Source organism: Coloeus monedula (assembly GCF_965178545.1).
Source record: "Coloeus monedula genome assembly, chromosome: 1".
NCBI classification, from domain to species: Eukaryota; Metazoa; Chordata; class Aves; order Passeriformes; family Corvidae; genus Coloeus; species Coloeus monedula.
The window spans coordinates 53,306,801-53,327,238 of record NC_138781.1 but is presented as its reverse complement, the minus strand read 5'-3'; the positions used below and the strand labels follow the sequence as shown (position 1 = coordinate 53,327,238).

The 20,438-nt window shown below is 40.8% G+C and overlaps 1 protein-coding gene across 1 annotated transcript in view; it reads left to right on the top strand.

Annotated features, from left to right (window-relative positions):
- Window positions 1-4,614: 4,614 nt before the first annotated feature.
- HECW1 (HECT, C2 and WW domain containing E3 ubiquitin protein ligase 1) overlaps window positions 4,615-20,438 on the top strand; it is a gene marked incomplete at both ends in the record, with an annotated part of 181,265 nt that continues 165,441 nt past the window's right edge. The window contains 2 exons of the mRNA XM_082278039.1: window positions 4,615-4,674; window positions 14,475-14,799. Of these exons, the coding sequence (XP_082134165.1) occupies window positions 4,615-4,674; window positions 14,475-14,799 (385 nt within the window). The remainder of the gene's footprint in view (window positions 4,675-14,474; window positions 14,800-20,438) is intronic.

The window sequence follows — 20,438 nt, the reverse complement described above, 5'->3', positions numbered from 1 at the left end:
TCTTTGCTTCTTGAAGAAAAATTATACACTTGATGCCACATTTAACGTGGGAGAAAAAATTCACACCAGTTTTACTATAAGCTGGAAATCTGTCAGAAAATTCATACAGAAAATATAAGCATATTTTGTTTAATTTGTAACTAAAATTTTCCACCAGGATGAGAACACACTGAACTCTGACAAAATACTAATTAGGAAGAAGGGAGCTGGAAAGAGAGAACTGTTGTGTTGCATATTTGATCAGGTCCTGTTCCCACTAAAGTCCCTTTGATTTGATTTATGTTACGTGTTTCTAACGGCCTTTGAAATACCTCTTTCTGCAGGCCTCTACACAGGAGGAAATTCCCTCATGTGAGTAATCAATTCAGTCGGTAGAGGCTATGTATAATTTTTTTATAGCCTATCTTCCTGGGCTGATCAGACTTCTGGTTGCCCTTTCTGTCTGTCAGTCTCTTACCTAATTACTTCTGAAGCCATTGGCTAATTTCAAGTGAAACAGAAAGGAGTCTTTCAGATAGTTAGGTTTCTACAGGCCTCAGGGGCTGGGAAGAGGAGAGACACCCAAGGCTGGGACTGGAGGAAAGACAAGTGGAGCTGCTTGTCACCTGCTTAAGCAGCTGGGAAGGTCTCTGGGATTGTCATTACCTTTGCCTTAGGTGGCCTTTTTGCATTGAAATGGACAGAAAAAAAATGGGACTTCAATAAAGGTTTGGTGATGATGAAGGATACAGCTCTGCAGGAAAACAGCTGCGTTAATTCCACTGCTAACAGGGTTGTTTGTTTTTATTTCCAGGAATGCTTTCAGAATCAGACCTGAATGTCTTTAGTGCAAACATTTAGCTTCTGGTTAAAGGTTAGAAAAATACAGCAATCAAGTTAATTTATCATTGATATTGAGAGAGAAAGTACCAGAAACATTAGTATGCAGTTTTTAAGCTAATGTGTTACAAGTGATAAATTTGTTAAATCAGTGTCTTTATCTGTTTGCAGGCCTTACGCTGTGGTGGGCTGACCCTGACTGGACGCCAGGTGCCCACCAGAGTCTCTCTATCATTCCCCTCCTCAACTGGACATGGGGAGAGAAAATGTAACAAAGGGCTCCTGTGTTGAGATGGGAATGGGGAGAGATCACTCACCCATTACTGTCAAGGGAAAATCAGAGTTGACTCAGAGAAATGAAATTATTAGCAGTCAAGTAAGGTAACGAGAAATAAAACCAAATCGTAAAAAACACCTTCTCCCCCTGGGGTCGTGACCAGTTCTTCGCATGTTTTTACGGCCACTCCTTCCTCCTCAGGGGGAGGACTCCTTACCTTGCTCCACCAAGGGGTCTCCTGTGGGGTCCCTCCCATAGAAGACAATTCTCCAAACTTGTCCAATGTGAGTTCTTCCCATGGTCTGCGGTTCACAAACTTCTCCAGCATGGGTCCCTTTCACTAGGTGCAGTCTGTCAGAACAGGCTGCTCCAGTGTGGGTCCCTTCCACTGCTCCAGTGTGGGTCCCTTCCACTGCTCCAGTATGAGTTGCCTGCAGGGTCACAGGCCCTGCCAGCAAACTTGCTCCAGTGGTGGGCTCTTCTCTCCATGGGTCTGCAGTTCCTACCAGGAGCCTGCTCCAGTGTGGGCTTCCCATGGGGTCACAGCCTCCTTCAGGCATCCACCTGCTTTTGCTTGGGGTCCTCCTTGGGCTGCAGGTGGATCTCTGCTTCACTGTGGGCCTCCAAGAGCTTCCAGGCCACAGCTGTCTCACCATGGTCTGCATCCTGGGCTTCAGGGGAATCTCTGCTCCAATGCTTGAAGCACTTCCTTTCCCTTCTTCACTGATCTTGGTGTTTGCATAGTTGTTTGACACTTTTTTTCACCCCTCTTGTTGTCTTGTCTTGTGCTGAAACTTTTTACCTGTCCTAAAAATGTTATCCCAGAGGTGTTACCACCATTGTTGGTGGGCTTGGCCTTGGCCAGAGATGGACGCCTCTTGGAGCCAGCTAGCACTGTCTCCTGGGCATAGGGGAAGCCTCTGGCACCTGCTCACAGAAGTTGCCCCTGTAGCCCCCTGCTACCAAAACTTGGTCACACAAACCCAACGTATACACAGAAATGAATTCCTGCACTGCTTTGGAACCCCTAATGGAAATGCCTGTTCAAAAATCAAGTTTTAACGTCACCGACATTCCAGTTTTACTGTCTAGTGTTGAGTTGCATTTCATCTAGTGAGTAATAACATCAATTTAAACTAGCTTATGTGGACCAAAGCATATTTCATTGATTTGTGCACAAAATCAGACAGCAGGAAGTTCTTGTTGTCCTTAGGAGAACAGAACTGATTCCCATGGCAAGACATCCAAGCAGGCCATGGCGGCTCGCATGGCCACAGCCTTGTTGCAGGGTGATGTGTGTGTCTGGGTCTTGCTTCCAGAATTCAGGTTTAAGGCCTGCAGAGCTGAACAGTTTTCCAACTTGCTTACTTGTGCAGGCGTCTACAAATACTAATTAATTAAACTGTAGACTTTCATTGCAATGCCCTAAAACCTAATCCTTGATGAATTTAGGACACTTCCTTGACAGAGGATTTGTTACTAGAAAAATAGGTTCAAAAAATTTCTCCTTTGAGCCTTACTTTAAGTGCAGTATTAAAAACTGTAATTAATTTTCTTCTGTGATGATTCAATGGCAGCAAAAAAGTGTTAAGTCTAACTAATGGTCCTCATTAAAATTAAATGAAACTATGGTTTGAACCTTCATTCAGAACCATTCTCATGCTTTTGTCTGTGAAAGAGTGAAATGGAATATTTCCCATCACTTTTGCAGATGTTCTTCTTTGAAAACTCTCACAAGACCTTTTAAACACAGAACTAGAAACCTTTTTGAACTGGAGTAAAAGAAGAAAAAAGTAATTTAAAACCTCGTGCAGTAACGTGAGCAGATATACAGGTCCTACATATGATTGTGTGATACCCCGTAGTAATATTTAGTTACTGTGCTGGAGGCATACTGACAACCAACTCAGTATGAGTGGAGTTCAGAAATCATACAGGCACCACCGGACTTGCCCATCTCTATGTGCAACTCCAGGATTTTTTGGAGATGGTAGTCACAGGGCTTGTCTCTTCTCTATATTTATATTTGTTTGGTGGAGCCTGGACCAGTTTGCTCTTCTTCATCTGCTTGAACTAGACTGCTCCAGTTGTTGTGGGTGGTTTCTGCTTTGAAAATCTGCTTTATGCCTGTAATAGTTTCCCCCTGGAAAACAATCAGGCTGCATTTCATCTAGCCTTGGCTAGCATTTCCCCAGGAAACCTTAGATATTGTAGCTCAAAATTGTCTTACGGTGATCCAGAGGAAAACAGAGTCCCTGAACACAGCTTCTGTTCTCTCATGTAGGAGTTTTTTGGGCCCTAGATAAAGCCACCACATGTTCTTTTTTGTAAAATCTGGATCTTGTTCCTCAACTATAGATTGTAATACCAGAAGTACTACTTTTCCCTAGGCAGTTTCCCCAGTTTCTTTGCTTTCTTATGAATACAATTATAGTAGCAGCTTACTATGATTTATACAATCAAAACATAAACAACTTTTAATAAAGATGAAACAGTAAGTGGCAGTCTGGTTTGAAGATACTTGTCTGAGGCTGGTTTTACCTGTCCAGGAGCAGAGACATCTCACCCTTTAAACTATGCCTCGTGGGTTCAAAAGCACTAATATTAAGCTTTTTATTGTATCAGAATTATTTTCAAGAATAAACTATTGGATCGGTGCCATTCTTTAGCATAAGTCAGTTTTTCTTTACTGTTCTTCAGTGCAAATTAGGGACTCTTGATTGTCAAAATGTTGGTCATAATAGATTTTTCTTTAAAAACAACAAACTTCAGATATTTTGTTGTCAGTCTCCCCAAAAGTGTACATGTATGAGGAGACAATCTGTTGAGAATAAGCATACTTAAATGTGGAATTGAAACTCTTAGTACTTGCAAGAAGTTTTCATTCTGTCATTTTCACTAACATCCTGTGACATCAGACAGAAAATGTGCAGTAATGATGGCTATGCTTCAGTGTCTCATGTTCCAGTTTTCTTAGAAAAAATTAAAAATGAGTTGGTTCCTATTATTGTAATTGCCTAGGAAAAAGAACATTCAGATATCATGGCCTAAACTAATTGTATCTTAAATTAATCCTAACCCATCAAATTACATGTTTGTTTTAAGGTTTTGAGATCTCATTCTAAGAGTAGTTGCTGTGATCTGTATTCCAAAATGCAGCTTGCTGCTCTACATGTTTGTCTGATGTCTTTTCCAACAGAATAGGTTGTCCATGGATAAAAATGTTTGAAGTGTTTTAGTTAAGATATGAACTCTTTATTTTCTAGGTCTGGATTATTCCTTGTTAGCTGCAGCTGTTGACAGCTATATGGGTTTTTCTTTGCTTTTCCAAGTCACTTTGTTCCACACTGAAATCAAGGGGAGTTTTGCCTTTAATTTTATCATAAGCAGGATCAAGCACACTCAACTGGATGGCATTTCTGTATTTGTCTGGAGGTGATATGGTAATAACAGGAGCTCTGTAGCCAATTAATTTTAAAATGTCAGGAAATATTCTAGGCCTCACTGAAAGGGAGACGATGGAACTGAGGGCATACTCTGAAGCTGGCGTCGGGTTGAAAGACTGGTTTATTGTAATGGTTTGTTGTTGTTCGTAGATCAAAGGAGTGGTTGATACAGGCATTAATACTCGACAGACTGCTAATGGTACCTACCTGCCTCACTGCCTGCGGAGGCTAAGAGGCTGACACTTCAAAACACTTACACTCTTAAAGAAATACAGATGGAGGTAAAAAGCATGACAGAGTCTAGCAGCAGTGAATGAAGTAGGACATTTTTAATGTTCTCTTTGCCATGGAGTGGGGGTCAGCCACCATGAGCAGCTGGAAAGAACCATGAATGAAAAGAGCCTCCTTCCAGCCCTCCTGGGTTTTGTGTTTATTGTCTCCACAAATTAATCCAGTGCCTTTCTTATAGCTGGTACATAATGTTAAGTGATGCTGTGTGCCCTGTCTCTTCCTACCTACAAGTGTTGGGGAGGATCATATTGACAAGTCAGAAAGAGAAGATAGGCCTTGAGAATAAAATGGGATGGGGACGAGAAGAAGGTTACCTGAAATATGCCTATGGCATGGGCTGTGATGTGAGGGACATGGCACAGAAGAACAGGGTCATTGCCAACAGCTTGGAATAGAGGGAGGTAGGAGGGAAAGTGCACACAGCTCTTTCAGGGGACGGTACTCACAGAGTCAACAGAAACTTTGCAGGTCATGGTGATGAATGTCTTGTGGTGTGGGTATGGATCCATTTGTGCTGCACATCAGTGTCTAGGCAAAAAGGGAAGTGTGGGCGGTAGGAATGCTACATGCATAGATCTGCAGGATAAATCCTTTGATACATACGCACATTAACCTTTTGTTTGCAAAGATTTATACTTGTGTCTGAAGGGAGGTTAAAAACCTCTCTTTTGATACCTGTGCTCAGTTACTTTCTGTTGCCTTTTTTTGTGTGTGTGCATGTTTTATACATAATAAGCTATGCCTGACACTTGTGTAATACGTTAGACAAGTCTTTTCTTCTTCTGTCTGGTAGCAATAAACATTACGGACATCACACAAGGCTTGTTTTCTAGCAAAACAGTTGTCTTAGTGGAAGGTATAATGCATTGTTCATGGTAGACTATGGTAGGATTTTTATAACTCTTACGTAGCATAAGAAATTAAGAGTGCTTTCTGCAAAAAAAGACTCCTCCAGTCACTGAACTTTGGGGAAGAGATATGGGAAATGTCAGACTGCTTCTGAGCAGTGACTGAGAAATTACTATACCTGACAGTTCTGGGAAACGGTGTACATTACTGGATATCTTTCTGCAACTCATATTTACTCTATATTGTTTCATTGTTAATCTCTTAACTTGTGCAGAATGTCTTCACAGCTTTTCCTGTAAACCTCTGCTACATTTACTGGTATTACATTTCTTACAAGAGCTGTACATAGAGTACATACACTATACTAAGTATTTTATTTTCGGTGCTCTGACATTCTCCGGATGTACCCTCTAGTTTGCAATTTTACAGTTGTCTAGAAAATCAGACTATTCTTAGATAATCAGGTAGTATAGTATGTTTTTTTTAATTTCCCTTATGATTCTGTTTTACATCCATTAATGTACTTAGAATACACATTTTCTGCCATCCTCAGGAGTGCTTTGCCCGCTTACCTTTATATAATACAAAATTTTACAGCTTGAGAGGTCTGACTCCTTCCTACCTAACCTAACATGCCTGACCTAAGATCCCTACAGTCACTGACTCCTTAAAAAGGGAGAAAGAGAGGTGGAGCTGAATTCTGTCTGGGAAAGCCTAACCTGGGTCTCAGTTGTTTTCATGAGGAGCCTGTCCCTTCCCTGTGAGTATTCAGGGAGTCTTGCATTCCTAAATTGGGTGGCTCAAGTACTCAGAACTTCAGTTGAATGAATTTAGATCTCTCTAGACATTGATCTTTTTCATACAAAGTACTTGAAGAACCGAAGCCACTGGTTATAAAAATCCATCAGGTAAGAGAGGACTGTTATTATGTGCTGTGCAGAACCTGAAACAGGACATCCAGCATGGCTGGGGCTTCTCAGTCGGAGTATCAGTGGATCACCTCACAGAAGAGCAGCAATGTTTTTAGCCTGTAACAGAGAAGAGCATCCCTGTTCTTAACCTCCTTTCTGAAAGCCCCTTGGATTAAGTACTGTTCCTGGGAGGCCAGCAGAGTCCAGCTTTGCAGTGGACCTCATAAATGCGGTGATGATTTCTAAAGCGACCAGTGTGGGGCACACAGGTTTTTTGAGACAATCCTCTTCTTAGAGTGGTGCTTCTTTACTTTAAAAGGTGGACGAAACCAATACTCGTGCCTGGTACAGAATGTTTGGGTTTCTTCCTGCCAAGATTGTTGTCCATAAATATTGTCCTTGGGCTTGAAATAATGAAGAATTGAGGTTTTTAGTCTTTGGCACCACAGTCACTAGGACTTGTGTATCTGTGAATCTGGTGTAGTCCACACTGGCCTTTGTGGACATGAGGATGCTCGGTAAGAGGCGTATGTTGTGCTATGTACGAATGCTTCATCTTGCACCTGTTGAGAGGTAGTCACTGTCCTTCGTTGTCTGGTACTGCTGCAGACTTTGCCTGCTTCTGGTGTTTAAAACCAGCCAAGTAAAAAATATAAATTTCCTATTATGTGCATCATAAAGCATGAACAAAGGTGAGCATTGTGGACTTCTGAGTATTTGATAGTAGCATATGAGTAGATCCTAAGCTCATTTATTTCATTTTGTAGTGTGGAAAGAACAGAGTGAAGCTGTGTAATGTTATCTTGATTAAAGATATTATCATGTTGACCCTTTTCTAATTTCCTTACAATTATCTTTTTGAGATTTTATATTCAAGCCATATTGCATATTTACCTGTTCTTGTGTGCCTGAATATGTCCTTTAAAAATGTTGGCAGTGTTTTTAGATCTTTTTTCTGTAACGGGTAGGTCTAATGGCTGTTTCTCATCCCCTGCTGTGCCAAACTGCTGAGACAAGACTGGTTTTGCTGCTACTGATTTAGCAGAAAATAAGAAATTAATTTTGTACTTAGTTGCATTCCATTGCAGAAACTTCCTAGTACTTAATGTAGTGAACTGTGAGTGGATTATCACTGATTCAGTGCAAATGTCTTGAACGTAAGATTGTTAATTGCTCTTAGTTAGACATAAAGTGGAGAAATTTGGAGTGAGTTCATGTAAAACTGGTAAAATGTCTTTTTTGTTGTTGTTGTTTTTCAGAAAATTGTTTGGTTTATATACTTACAGGAGTACAAATCCTAATGTGATGTGTGTGTCTTTTAGCACACTCTCTTGGGTTCATCAGGCATTAAATCTTTTGTAGTACTTTCAGAAAGAGAAGAAAAAAGCATTATTAATTTTCTTCCTTTTTCTGAACCCTAAGAATTTCCCTCCAATCATTGCCCCATATTCCAGCTTCTGTCTTCTTGTCCCCTGGAGATTGTTTAAGTGCTCTCAGAAAATATGGACTGCTCTTTATTGTGCTTTTGCTCTGTAGATGGTAAGAGTACCCTCATTACTGTGCTGCCGCTTTTTCTGCCTTACAACTAATAGGGCCTGCATCAGGAGTCAATCCCACCCACCTGCACCAAACCTTGCCAGGTTGACCTTGAGGCCAGCTCTTTCATTCTGATTCTTTTTTGCACTGATTTGCACATCACTGAAGCAAAGTTAAATGTAAGAGGATACATTAACACAGCAGTACAGCTGGACTGGAAATGCACAAAGGTCACAAAATGGAAAAATGAACTGCCTAATAACATCCACTTGCCCCTCTGCTGATGTATAATGGCTTTGATTTCCGATTAGTGGTCATTATAGGCATAAATATATATATGTATTGTGCCATCGATGTGCAATATTGAGACAAATGCTCTTAAAGTTCTCTAGTGTTTCTATGGCATGCACTCTGAAATCTTTTCAGCCTTCCCAAGAACAGCAGTTTCACCTATGTGCTCTGTAATATCTTGCAGGGAGGAGGGTGTCAGTAGACTGTGTAAGCCTGCCGCTCCTTTGGGCTATTAAGAGATTCATTTGGAGCACTAAGAAGCCATTCCTGTGCCTCTAAAATACATGGACCAATGCTATGAAGTTCTCTGTGCTCTGCAAATCCTTTGGATTCATGGTATTCTCCAATCCCTAGCTTCATGACTTTCATGTTGGGTCTTATGTTTACAGCAAGTCAGATACTGGATGGTATGGAGAGGACTTTGCATAGCATTTTTCACTCTAAGTCCTTGTTTACTGGATTTGTAGTATAAGCTATGCTTTAAAAATTCATTTTCTCCCAAGCATTATATTAACAATTCTTCCAAAATTCAAATATCCAAAGGAATTTTTTTCTCACAGGATGATAAATAGCTGAGATAGGTGGCAGTAGGTTGATGGGAGGTGGTTATGATAGCTGAAGCTGTAGCTTTGCTTACAGCTTACTTTGGAACTGTGTTCCTTCTTACCTCTGCATTGCCTTGCATTTTGTATAGTCAATTGTACTGCGCCTGCAGTGATGGAAAATGCAAATGTTCTCTTGGTTAAAATTTGCTGTGCAGGTACCATGTGCTGTGTTAAGGACTGTCCCCAGGCAGAAATTGGAGTATTTCATTTATTTACCTTTTCCTGCCTCAGAGTTTGACAGAGTATAGATAATGTAGCTTCCCTGAAAGCATCTGAGTGGTGGCAGCTAAGGGGCCCTCTGGGCTATGGGTGGGGAGAGCAGATGGGGAAAAGATGCCTCCACAGCAGGCCTGTGGTGGAGGTGAAGATGAGAAGGTTCCTGGGAAGAGCAAGAAGCAGATCCTGAAATAAGTATTCAGGGCTATGGAAAGTGAGAGAGTTTGCTCTGAGGAAAGATTTCACTTTGCTGAGTTGAGAGCAAGGCTGGAGGAGAAAGTCCTGCCCTGTAAGGAGCAGCAGCAAGATTCATTATCATATATTTCTGCTTTCACCCAGTTCTTTTACTCTTCCACGCAACAGAGTTGTGTTTCCTGTCCTTCAGAATTTACCCAATTAAAATTTAAGCTCTAATAAAACAGTTTTACATGCTGGAAGCCCTTTCAGCAGCCTCACCTTCAAGTTAGGGGTCTGCCTCAAAGCTCTGGCTTGCAGATTCCCATCACATCATCTTTTGATGACTGTAGGCACTGTTGTTTTCCTACTTGTCTTTCTGGCCCAGCCTCTGGTATTTGCCCTGCGTATGTATACCTGGGTTATGAGTAAGTTTTTAAAATCTTTTTAGGTTGTCTCTCATCCAGCCAACCAAATCTTTCATATGGGCTGTTACCACCTTACTTACTGTTCTGTTAGTACAATATCCTTGTTGACACACATGATCTTACCTTTTTGAAAGCTGGTCCAAAGAGTTCTGCTGAGATAATTTATCACTTGCTCCAGACTGCCCTAAGTTTTTACTTTTAAATCTGTCTTAGCTCCTTCTTGTCTTTAAAAAACACATAAGCCTTGCAAATGACAGCTAAAAGCTTATCAGGAGGGCCTTAATTTCTGGTGGAGCAACCAAGAGACTGACTCCACACCTGATTTCCCTATGAGATCAGACTTGACTGCTGGCATATTAAATTTTCATATGGATAAATGTGCTGTGTCCCAAGCTTCCCATCACAGAAAGCTATCTCATCGTCTTTCTCAGTACTTGCCCTTGAAATTTGGGTTGCCAATGATGCTTGCAGACATCTGAGTGACTACTCTGAGCCTGCTGTCATGGTGACTAATATTGTCACCTTGTTCTTTTCAATTTATTCATCTGCCAGGGCTCCAGTGGTGGGTTGTGTTTCAGTCATATTCTGTCTTTGATATGAGCAATAAAAGTCCATTGTACCACCATCTGGACCTGCACAAATCCATCTTCCAGCAATTGGAGGTAAATGGTATCAGTCCAAGTTTCTGGAAGACAACTCTTAATTGTCTGAATAGAGAACAGAGCTGGATCCGTGCAGATGTTTAGCTGAGATCTACCTCTTTTTGCTAAAGCATCATGGACTTTGTTAGCATGATTTAAAATAATCCCAAATAAAAGAAAAAAAAAAAGAAAAAAAAAAAGAAAAAATCCCTAATATTAAACCCTACAGACTTTCAGGGGAAGCTTCCATGGCAGCTCTAAATCCTGTGGTGAAATTCAGCTAGCTGTGAAGCCTCTCAAGCAGAGGATTCTTCTTGTCTCAAAGACGGAGACAAGTACCATTGATGGTACATTTTTTTCAGGTGGTGAGGGAAAAGGCACTGGTGGCAACAGCTCTCTGCTTTCTGAGTGCCAAACAGCAATCGGGAAGGGAGAGAGGTGTGAGTGAGAAATGGAGAGAATGTGGGAAGAAACTGTGAAATTTTTTTTCTTGGTATTTACTGTTTACGGGTTTTCTATGTGTATATTTTTGAAGTCAGTTTTCTTTGACTCATCTGTCATTTCCTTTGGGCTGCTCCTTCCTACTTCCCCTGTTAGTGATTCCAGTTGGATTTATATAGGAGGAAAAAAAAAATCTTCCCTTAATTTTTCTGGTGTTTGCATTAGATGGACTAAGCAAGATGAATAAGAGGCAAAGTGTTGCTCACAGATAATCCTCCAAATATCTGATTTTAGGCAGGACTGTCATGTAGCTGGTAGATCTTTAGAGACAAAGCTTTCCAGAGCTCTTTGAAAATCAGCAGTAAGGGGAGTGAGTGAGAAAGTGAAGCCTGGAGGTCATTTTGTCTAGAGAGTCCCTGGGTGGAAACTCCCCTGGAAGGACTGACTGTAGAAGCAGCTGTACAATGACTGTTTTGAGGCAGGAATGAAGAGTTGTTTGTTGACAACCAGCATTTGGCCTTTCTTTGCTCTTGCTTTATAATTTACACTCTATATTAGAAATGAGTGTTTAGTGTAGTGTGTGTAGTGTACACACCTCTGCAAGAGGATTGAGTAAATATTAATCTTACACTGCTAAAATAGATACAATTTTTTTAATATATTATGTATCCATGATGGACCAGATTGCTTTCACAAGACATCAAGAGAATGTCTTTGCAGTTTTTTAAGCTGTCTCACCCTGGCTGGGACTCTATCACCAGATCTTGGGGGCTCTAGATAGTTACATGGAAAACATTACAATCTGGTAATAAAATGTGGAATAACTATTTTACCTAACCTCTTTTCTACTTACTCGTACAGCCATGCTTGTATTTTGATGCCTTTATTTAATTCAGATAATTATGTATGACTATTGTTTCTTTCATTTGGAGTTTTTTTCAGTTTGGCGATTTTCTGGAAATACAAGAGACTTGGATTTGTGGAGAATTTGGCCTTCTGGGTTGCTTAAAAATTATGCCATTTGTTCCCTCAACATACAGGAAAACAGGAACTTACAGAATTAAAACATAGTGACAGATATACCATTTTCATTAAAACTGCTTGAAGTCATGCTGAAGCTGAAAAAATAAATGTTTTAGTCTAATTTAATTTTAAGGTATGCAGTTAATTAATACTCTACATCTATTAACATTCAAAAGTGAAAGTATCTGCAGAACCACTACTCCCTAGAGTAATTTGTCACCAGAAATAAAACGTCTGCCTTTGAACTGAAGTAGCTTTTGGGTAGCACTGTGAGCAAAGGAACCCATGTTAATGATACATACTAATCCAGAAGAGTGAACTTCAAGTTCATTACACTGATATCTCACAATTATAAAACCAATTCTAGTTATGTCAGATACTGTCATGACAGCAAATGCCTTCTTTGCTAAGTGACAGAAACTACCAACAATTTAAAATTACTGACTAGAGTGTGATAGTTTGTGTGCCCGCTTGTGCATTCCAGATTAGAAAATGTTCACAGCATGTTTCGTGATAAAAAAAGATGCATTTTCTGTCTACATGGTATTTTGGTCTTTATACTGTGATGTGAACTCTCTTTCCAAACAGTGAATAAATGTAAGAAAAGAAGTAGCAAAATAAAAGACATGATGAGATGCACAGTAAATGCAGCACCATGTCCTCCCTCCCCTCCCCTCCCCTCCCCTCCCCTCCCCTCCCCTCCCCTCCCCTCCCCTCCCCTCCCCTCCCCTCCCCCTCCCCCTCCCCCTCCCCCTCCCCTTCCCCTCCCTTCCCCTCCCCTTCCCGCACCTTCCTGCACCTTCCCGCACCTTCCCGCACCTTCCCTTCCCGCACCTTCCCGCACCTTCCCTTCCCTTCCCGCACCTTCCCTTCCCGCACCTTCCCCCTTCCCTTTCCCTTTGCCCTTTCCGCCTTCCGCCTTCCGCCTTCCCCCTTCCTGTAGTAGACAAAAAAATACCTTTTGCATTGTTAGCTTCAGTCTTGCAGCACATACTATAAGGTGTGGCATTCCTGCTAGGGCTATTTTTGCTTATAAACCCTGTTTAATGCAGTAAGTGAGGATTTGGGTCAGCGGATTGTAAGCGTTGTTGGGCAGTGTTTGCAAAGTGACAGCATATTCTAGGGGTGCAAAAATGCCAGCTGAATTTTTTTGCTCTCTGTACAGTTTTTGTGCAACAGAATCCTAAGATACAATAATAGGTCACTTAATTATTCCTCCCAAAACAGTATTAATAAAGAAAATACTGGGTTTTTTTTCAGGACTTACTGTTCTTCTGTGCTACCATAGCCTTAATAACGACAGTGTTAAATAACTGTTTGGCTGGACAAAGGAGCTATGCTTTTCTGTCGCTTAATTTGTTTGAGTTCAAAAGGACCATTTGACTTCTGATCATGTGAAAAGCATTTCATAGCATACTGGAAAGCTGTCTGGTTTTGTATCTAACAGACTTGACAGCATGGTTGGCAACAGACGGATAATGGAAGGCTAATGAATAGTGAAAAGTTGAGTGATTGAAATAGCAGAGCTGCATGGAGAGAAGAGGGAAAACTGGGAAGGAAAATGGCAAAACAAGCAATACAGAAGTCAGGAATAACCAGTATTTTGATCAGTATCAGACAATGTCTTCACATCAGAATTTAACCCAGTCATAACTTAAGCATTCTCCATCTGACAAAAGCTCTTAACTTGTGCACCAGGACACATTTTGTACAAGTCACTCAGCTTGCCTTGAGGAAGGGTAGGTTGAAATTAAAATATTTTTCAACTGTTAGGATGATGACTACTCTGCAGTAACCTTCTCAATTGCCATTAATTGTCTGGCACATTCATAAATTCCTACCTGAGCGGGGAGTGCTTAGTATCTCACAATCTGCTGCAAAAAACAGATCCGTACTATAGCATTGGAAACTATCAGAGGGGCATTGCAACACTTAGTTTGTATTTATACTTCTGTGAAGACGTCTCTATTTTTGCAGCAGGGTTAACTCCGTTTTCATGGCACTCACTCTTCAGATACCCAGCAGGGAGGAACAGCTCTTACTCCCTGCTAACCAGTCCCTCCAGATGGAATATGGTCTCTAGGGTGACTGCACCTTAAGGGTTCTCCTGCAAATGTAACAGGAAATACTGGGGCTAACACTTGACTCCAGGTCTCAAAAGTGAGCAGACTATCTCATGACATTAAAAGAGGGTGGCTCTCTGGCAGTTCGATAGTCACGATGTTTGTGTCTGGGTGTGTGCCATGGAGGAAGCCAGCTCCTATAAACTTCCTCACACTGCCAAGCTCAGTTGTGGCTGAGCTTGGTGGTGCAAGGCTTGCTCTTACACTTGTTTTCACAGTAAGAGTTACAGAGTAAGAGTTGAGTTAGCACTGTTCCTGCTGCCTCTTTTTGTGTCGCATTTTTGCAATGACAAATGGAAAAAGATCTGCTACTTTCTTGCTATAACTTACTACTTCTCCTGAACTCTGATATTGCTGAAAAATTAATAACACTGTAAATACTATCCTTTTTTTTTTTCCACAGAATCTGTACCAAAACAGGTTCCTAGGCCTGGCAGCCATGGCATCTCCATCTAGGAACTCACAAAATCGGCGCCGGTGCAAAGAGCCTCTCAGATACAGCTATAACCCTGACCAGTTCCATAACGTGGACATCAGGAGCAATTCCCATGAGACGGTCACCATTCCTAGGTCTACCAGTGACACAGACCTTGTCACTTCAGACAGCCGGTCCACCCTGATGGTCAGCAGCTCCTACTACTCCATCGGGCATTCACAGGACCTAGTGATATACTGGGATATAAAAGAGGAAGTGGATGCAGGGGACTGGATTGGCATGTATCTCATAGGTAAGTTCCTGTTACCCCTTCCCCTTTGGATTTCTTGCTGCTTTTCTTAGTTGTAGGCATTAGGGTAATACGGGCTATGGATAGCAGTGAGCTGATACAGCTCCCTTAAGTGTAGTCTTAAAGTGGGTTTATATATGACAAGAATTTTTTCTGCTCCTGAATTACTGGTTGCAGTCCTTGCACTCACTTTTTCTTCAGCAAAGATACAAGGCTTTCTGTTGATGGTTTCTTGACATTTCAAGATAAATTCATTTTAAAGCCATTTGGATGTTGGGAAAATACCTCCTGTTTCAAGACAGTATAATATTTTCAGGTTTTCCTCTTGAGAGTCCTTGAGTAATCTGTGACAGATGAGAGGTTTTACAAGTCAAGAATATGAATCATTTAAAAACCTTGTAAGAATGCTTTTTTCTCTATAGCCACAGGATATTTTGATATGAACAATAATTATAGACTGAGACAGTCTGAACTTGTCCCAGAAAGTTTTGCTTTTTTTCCCTTTTATTGTGTATTGGAAGTTATATTGAGCCATGTACATTAGCATATTTTTGGCAACTCCATCTAGTAAATCCAGCCCCACATAAGAGTAATAAGAAATGGTTTCAATCGGCTTTTACCTGATTGTTTCACTTCAGTATAAAATTAGCTTTTCTTAACCTGGTTTGGTTCCTATGGAAATAGTCCTGCTGCTGAGACTGGACTTTATGTTAACTCGTTGCTTTCTGGTAAATTTTGAACATGGTGGATCAGTTTCAGATGCATTTCTCTGTCTATTAGGGGTCTTAAAAATGTGAAGTTCTTACATGTTTCTTGAAAACCAGCAACTTCGTAAAGAACTGGTGCCCCCAGAAAGGGAAATGTTGGTAAATCACTTTCCTTGTCTATTTGGACAGTGCCTAGCACTAAGCAGATATTTTAGTTCTAATAGCACTGTTTCATCTTGCCCAGACAGACAACTGAAACCAGATAAAGCATGTGATGTTGTGAGATGAGCTTTCGGAGCAGGCATAGGGGACATTGTAGGCAGCCACAGTGTTACTTAAGTGCTTTAGTGGATAAAACCAAATGGCTTGGCTTCACATACTGAAGATATTGGGAACACAGATGTTGGTGACATAGGGGATATGTGAGAAAGTACTAGATAATAGGTCTGAGCATGTAGAAGAAATATGGTGGCAAGGTGTTACGCATTGGAAAATAAGTGCAGGGTATTGGAGAGATTGTACAAAGGGATACACAAGGGTGGCTATTTAGGACATGGAGGGAAAGAAGTGGAGGTTACAATAAGCCGGGTTGCAGTACTTGTTCCCATGAGTAACCTCATAAAATGTCCTGCTTTGAAAATACAAGTAGGTTTCTGAAATGTAAATCCTTTAGGAAAGAAACAGACTGGATTTAAAACAGATGCCGCGAAATCAGTCTTGTTTTTCGGCCTTAACAGAAAATTACTTATGTTTACAGTTAAGTTTGAAGTGGAATGTTTTGCTGGAATAGATGACAAGACACAGCAGCCCCCAGTACTGGGCACTAAGAAATACTGTATGCCTGCTCTGCAGTAGTGCAGGCAACCCGTGAATTGTTGCCTCAGTGGATAGAGGCAAAGCATTCCTTCTGGAGGTCTGAAGTCAACAGAAAGTGCATAGGGCTGTTTCACACTGACTGAGCTCGTTCAGCCAGGTTTTACAGCTTGGGCATTGCATCCAGGGCTGTGAAGACACACTCTTAATTTTTTTTGATAGTTAACATGAATACATAGAAATTTAACTGGACAAAATAAAAATACACCCTGGTACTCCTGCTTAATTTACCATATCAAACAGGATACATTGCCCCAGACACCCCAGTAAATTGTAGGGGCAAATTTTGAAGTGTATCCTTAATCCTGCTGGCTGAATACCAGTTGTTTATGACAACAGTCAATGGCTTGTTCCAAGGAATGCCGCTGCCAAATGAAAAATAAATAGTGTGTCCAGTCCCCAAGAAACCAGTAGCTGATCCTTGATGTCTTTGAAGGTGTTTTGTCTCCACTCTCTCAGGTTCCCACTATAAATAACTGAGGAAACAGCAGACAACAGCATCCCTCATTAGCTTTTTTCTCTTCCCTTCCCCTCTTCCCCCTCATGCCCCCCCCCCCCCCCAAACCTCATGTAAGATGAGCTTTGGTTTGGTTCCCTTTAAAGAACATGGAAGACTGTGAAGATCACTTGGGTTTTAGTGTTTGTTTGACACGGAAAACACTCAGAATCTATGAAGGTAACTGGCATTGTGGCTGTATCCACATTTACAAAGTAGGGCGAACCAGTAGGAATGGGCCTGTAGAAGCAAACATCTGATGAAGGTGTTTTGAGGGCTTGAGTTAGAACAGTTCAGTCTGACAAACTGAATGCCCTTGAGTTGCTGTAGTGCATCTTCCAGTTTAGTTTCATCAGGACAGAATCGAGTTTGTGTGGCTGTATGACGGCACAGTCTGATGGTGACAAAGTAGGGACAGTTGGAAGGGTCAGTACAAAGCACCCTTCTGACCTGAAATAAAACACTGATGCCTTCTGTTTGTGACCAGTTCGTAGGGGCGGGAGATCCAGACATCCCTAATGGTTTAGATTTGTGTCTGCATTTGCACAGATTTGGTGAGTCTGCATTCCTGTTTAGAGAGGGAATGTTCCTGGCCTTGTGGATATGACCTTCACAATGTAAACTGATCTATAACTATGTTTTGAATTAGCAGCCAGACTGGAACAAGAGAACCAAAGAAACTATGAGCTTTTCCCACTCTGCTCGGGAGAGGATTAGTGTTGAAACCTATTATTATCACTTGTATGGCAACTCTGTTAACTGTTGCGATGCTGCTGGTCATTCTAGCGTGTCTCAATCCAGCTTGTGGATACAGCCCAATCCTTTCTGTGATTGGGCTGGTGAAATTGGAGCTGAAAGGTTTTAATGTAGTATTGTGGAGAGTCATGAGAACTGGGAAATTATTTTCATCCTTAGGATATCAGGCAGTGTGTTGTGGATTTTCTTTAAGCCTTGGTGTTGGGAGCATTGGAGTTGGTATTTGTTATTTGTCTTGTGGGAGTATCCCAGGAAGGGGCTATGCAGAAGCAGAACAGAAGGCAGTTCTCACATTGTAGGAGTTTAATCGTTGCCATTGTAGTATTCTAGGACATATCTCCAAATAATTTTGTATGAGTGTTGGTTTTGAAATGCATAAAACTTACTCTGTTTTCACCACTCCTGCCATCACTAAAATTTTGATGATACCCAATAAACTGCAGACTTCAGAGTAATGGTATTCTAAGTCTGGGGAAATAGAGATGATATAAAGGGCTTCAAAAAAAAAAAAAAAAAAGAAAGAGCAGAAATCATGTGTCCTATATGTTTTCATACTGTGGGACATTTTGGGATGCTATTCAAAAGTTAAAGTAGCCTGAAAGAGGGAGTCCTCCCTGTGTGGAAATTCTGTCTGCTGGCTGCTCTTGTGAAGAGCCACAGCTCCTTTTATCACAAGATACATGTTCTTCTCCCCTTCAATCCATTTATGCATTCCTTAGGATGGCCAGCTGGGAAACAAAACAGTCTTTGCAGATGCAGGTAAGAGCTGGATTTAGTACTGGTTATTAGAAGTTACTAGGATTTGCTCATGGTCTCAGGAAATGGACTAAGCAGCCAGTCAGTCTCTCGTAAAACAATGTAGAAAATGGTGGTCAGGTCTCTCATGGCAAAAAATAGTATCCATCCTGAAGCTTCCTGAAAACATCCATGCACACGTACATGATTTTCATGAAGGGCCATAGAAAAACTCCCTAGTTGAAGGGAGAATAGTAAATGTTGACTCTCTTAAAATATAGATATTATTCCTTCAGCACATTTTAAGATTAGCCGTGGAAAGATGACCAAAAAAAATGTAAATTGGGAAAACAAACACTTCTCAACACATACTGTGCCTTCAGGAATAGGAATTACGTTTCATTCCTGCTAAGCTGGAACTCTAGAGATGCTCTAACTTCCCCTCTTATATACTATCTATCAGTTCTGAGCAATGCAGAGAAACCTCTACATTCTATAACAACTCATCTGAAATGTGTGTTTGTCTTCCCTCAAGAGAATTACAGTATTATGAACATTCAGCAGTTTTTCAGAAAGAGACCCACAATCAAAAATATGTGTAAACACTCAAAAAGAGTTCTCTAAGAAATTTGAACATAACAAAGCTCTGTTGCTATTTAAAAGTCTCTGGAATTTAAGTTTTCTGTGCAGAAAAGCTATTTGTAAAGAAAAGGCCCATTGGGGACAAAAATTAAACTAAAATAAAGTTATGAATAATGAAGAAAGAGTGTATTTTTTTAAGTAAGGACTCTCATTTAATGGCTAGTGTGAGGCAGCTGGAATATTTGCAGTTACTTATCTCAAGGCTTTCTCTTTCTCTCTTATCTCATTTGCTGTTGCTATTTGCTACAGTATGAAGCCCCTTTAGATAAATTAATATGGACTGCTGGCAGCTGCCTGTAGATAAAGAGCTATCTTATAATTACTGCAGTGGCATTTTAGCTGCTACTAGATTTCACTTCTGTCATCACCTTGGTATCTGATGTAAAGGAACTAATGAGAAATGTTTAAAGCAGACTTTCAAAAAAATCATTTGCTCCAGTGTCTGTGCACTCTGATGTTACGGGTTTATCAGGGCTAACATTATACTTTTCTTACCCATATGAAGTAGGCTTTCTTTCTTTCAACATTTCCTTACATGAAAGCAAAATATTACTAAAGGCTATTTATTAAAAATGTCTTCGTACACAAATCCAGTATCTTGCCCATATCTGGCTTTTTCCAGAGTAGTTCTTCTCAAATTTATATAAGTAGAAATGTCTTCACCTGATTAGTGACTAAAGTTTAACTTCAAAACTTTTTTCCTCCTCTGTTTCATCTTGTGGTGTTATTTCTGCCCCAAAAAGGCAATTCCCCACAACCTGACCAATCTAATAACTATTGCTTAATAGACATTTAAACATTTGGTTAAATACTCTCTGGGTTGATTTTTAAATACTCTCAGGCTTAAATGGCCTGTGTTGCTATTTTACCCACTGAGACAAGTGGAAAAATGTACATTTTTCCTGCCGTCAGACTTGGACCAGAACTTGTTTGTGCAGTTATTTTACCAAACATTGAATGCATACAAGCAGAAAGCATGTTAATGTTGCCAGCAGAAATGTAAAATGTTAGAAACAGCAATGTTCGTATAAGGGTGGGGTTGTGGGTGTCTTTGTTATAGGTCTAATCCCCGACTTAGGCTCTCTGTCCGTTTTTGGATGGTTGCTCCACCTCTCTGCTTCAGCTACAGCCATCTGTAAAACAAAACTCTTCACAATGTGCCTGCTTAGAGTGAATTTTGTTGATGTTGTGTCCTGGGGTTACCCACTTTTCCAATCCTTTTATGGCCTTTGGAAGAGAATCTCACTGTGGTCTTAGGGCTCCTCCTCAGTAGGTCATCTTGTAGTTGGGTCTGTCACCAGGCTGGGGATGGCAACCATGGCTGGCTGTGATCAACTCAGCAAGTTAAGCTTTGTTGGACATCTGCAATTCTGCTCCCTCTGTGAAACATCAACAGAGGTGGCCAGGCAGCTTTCTCGAGGCACAGCGCTATT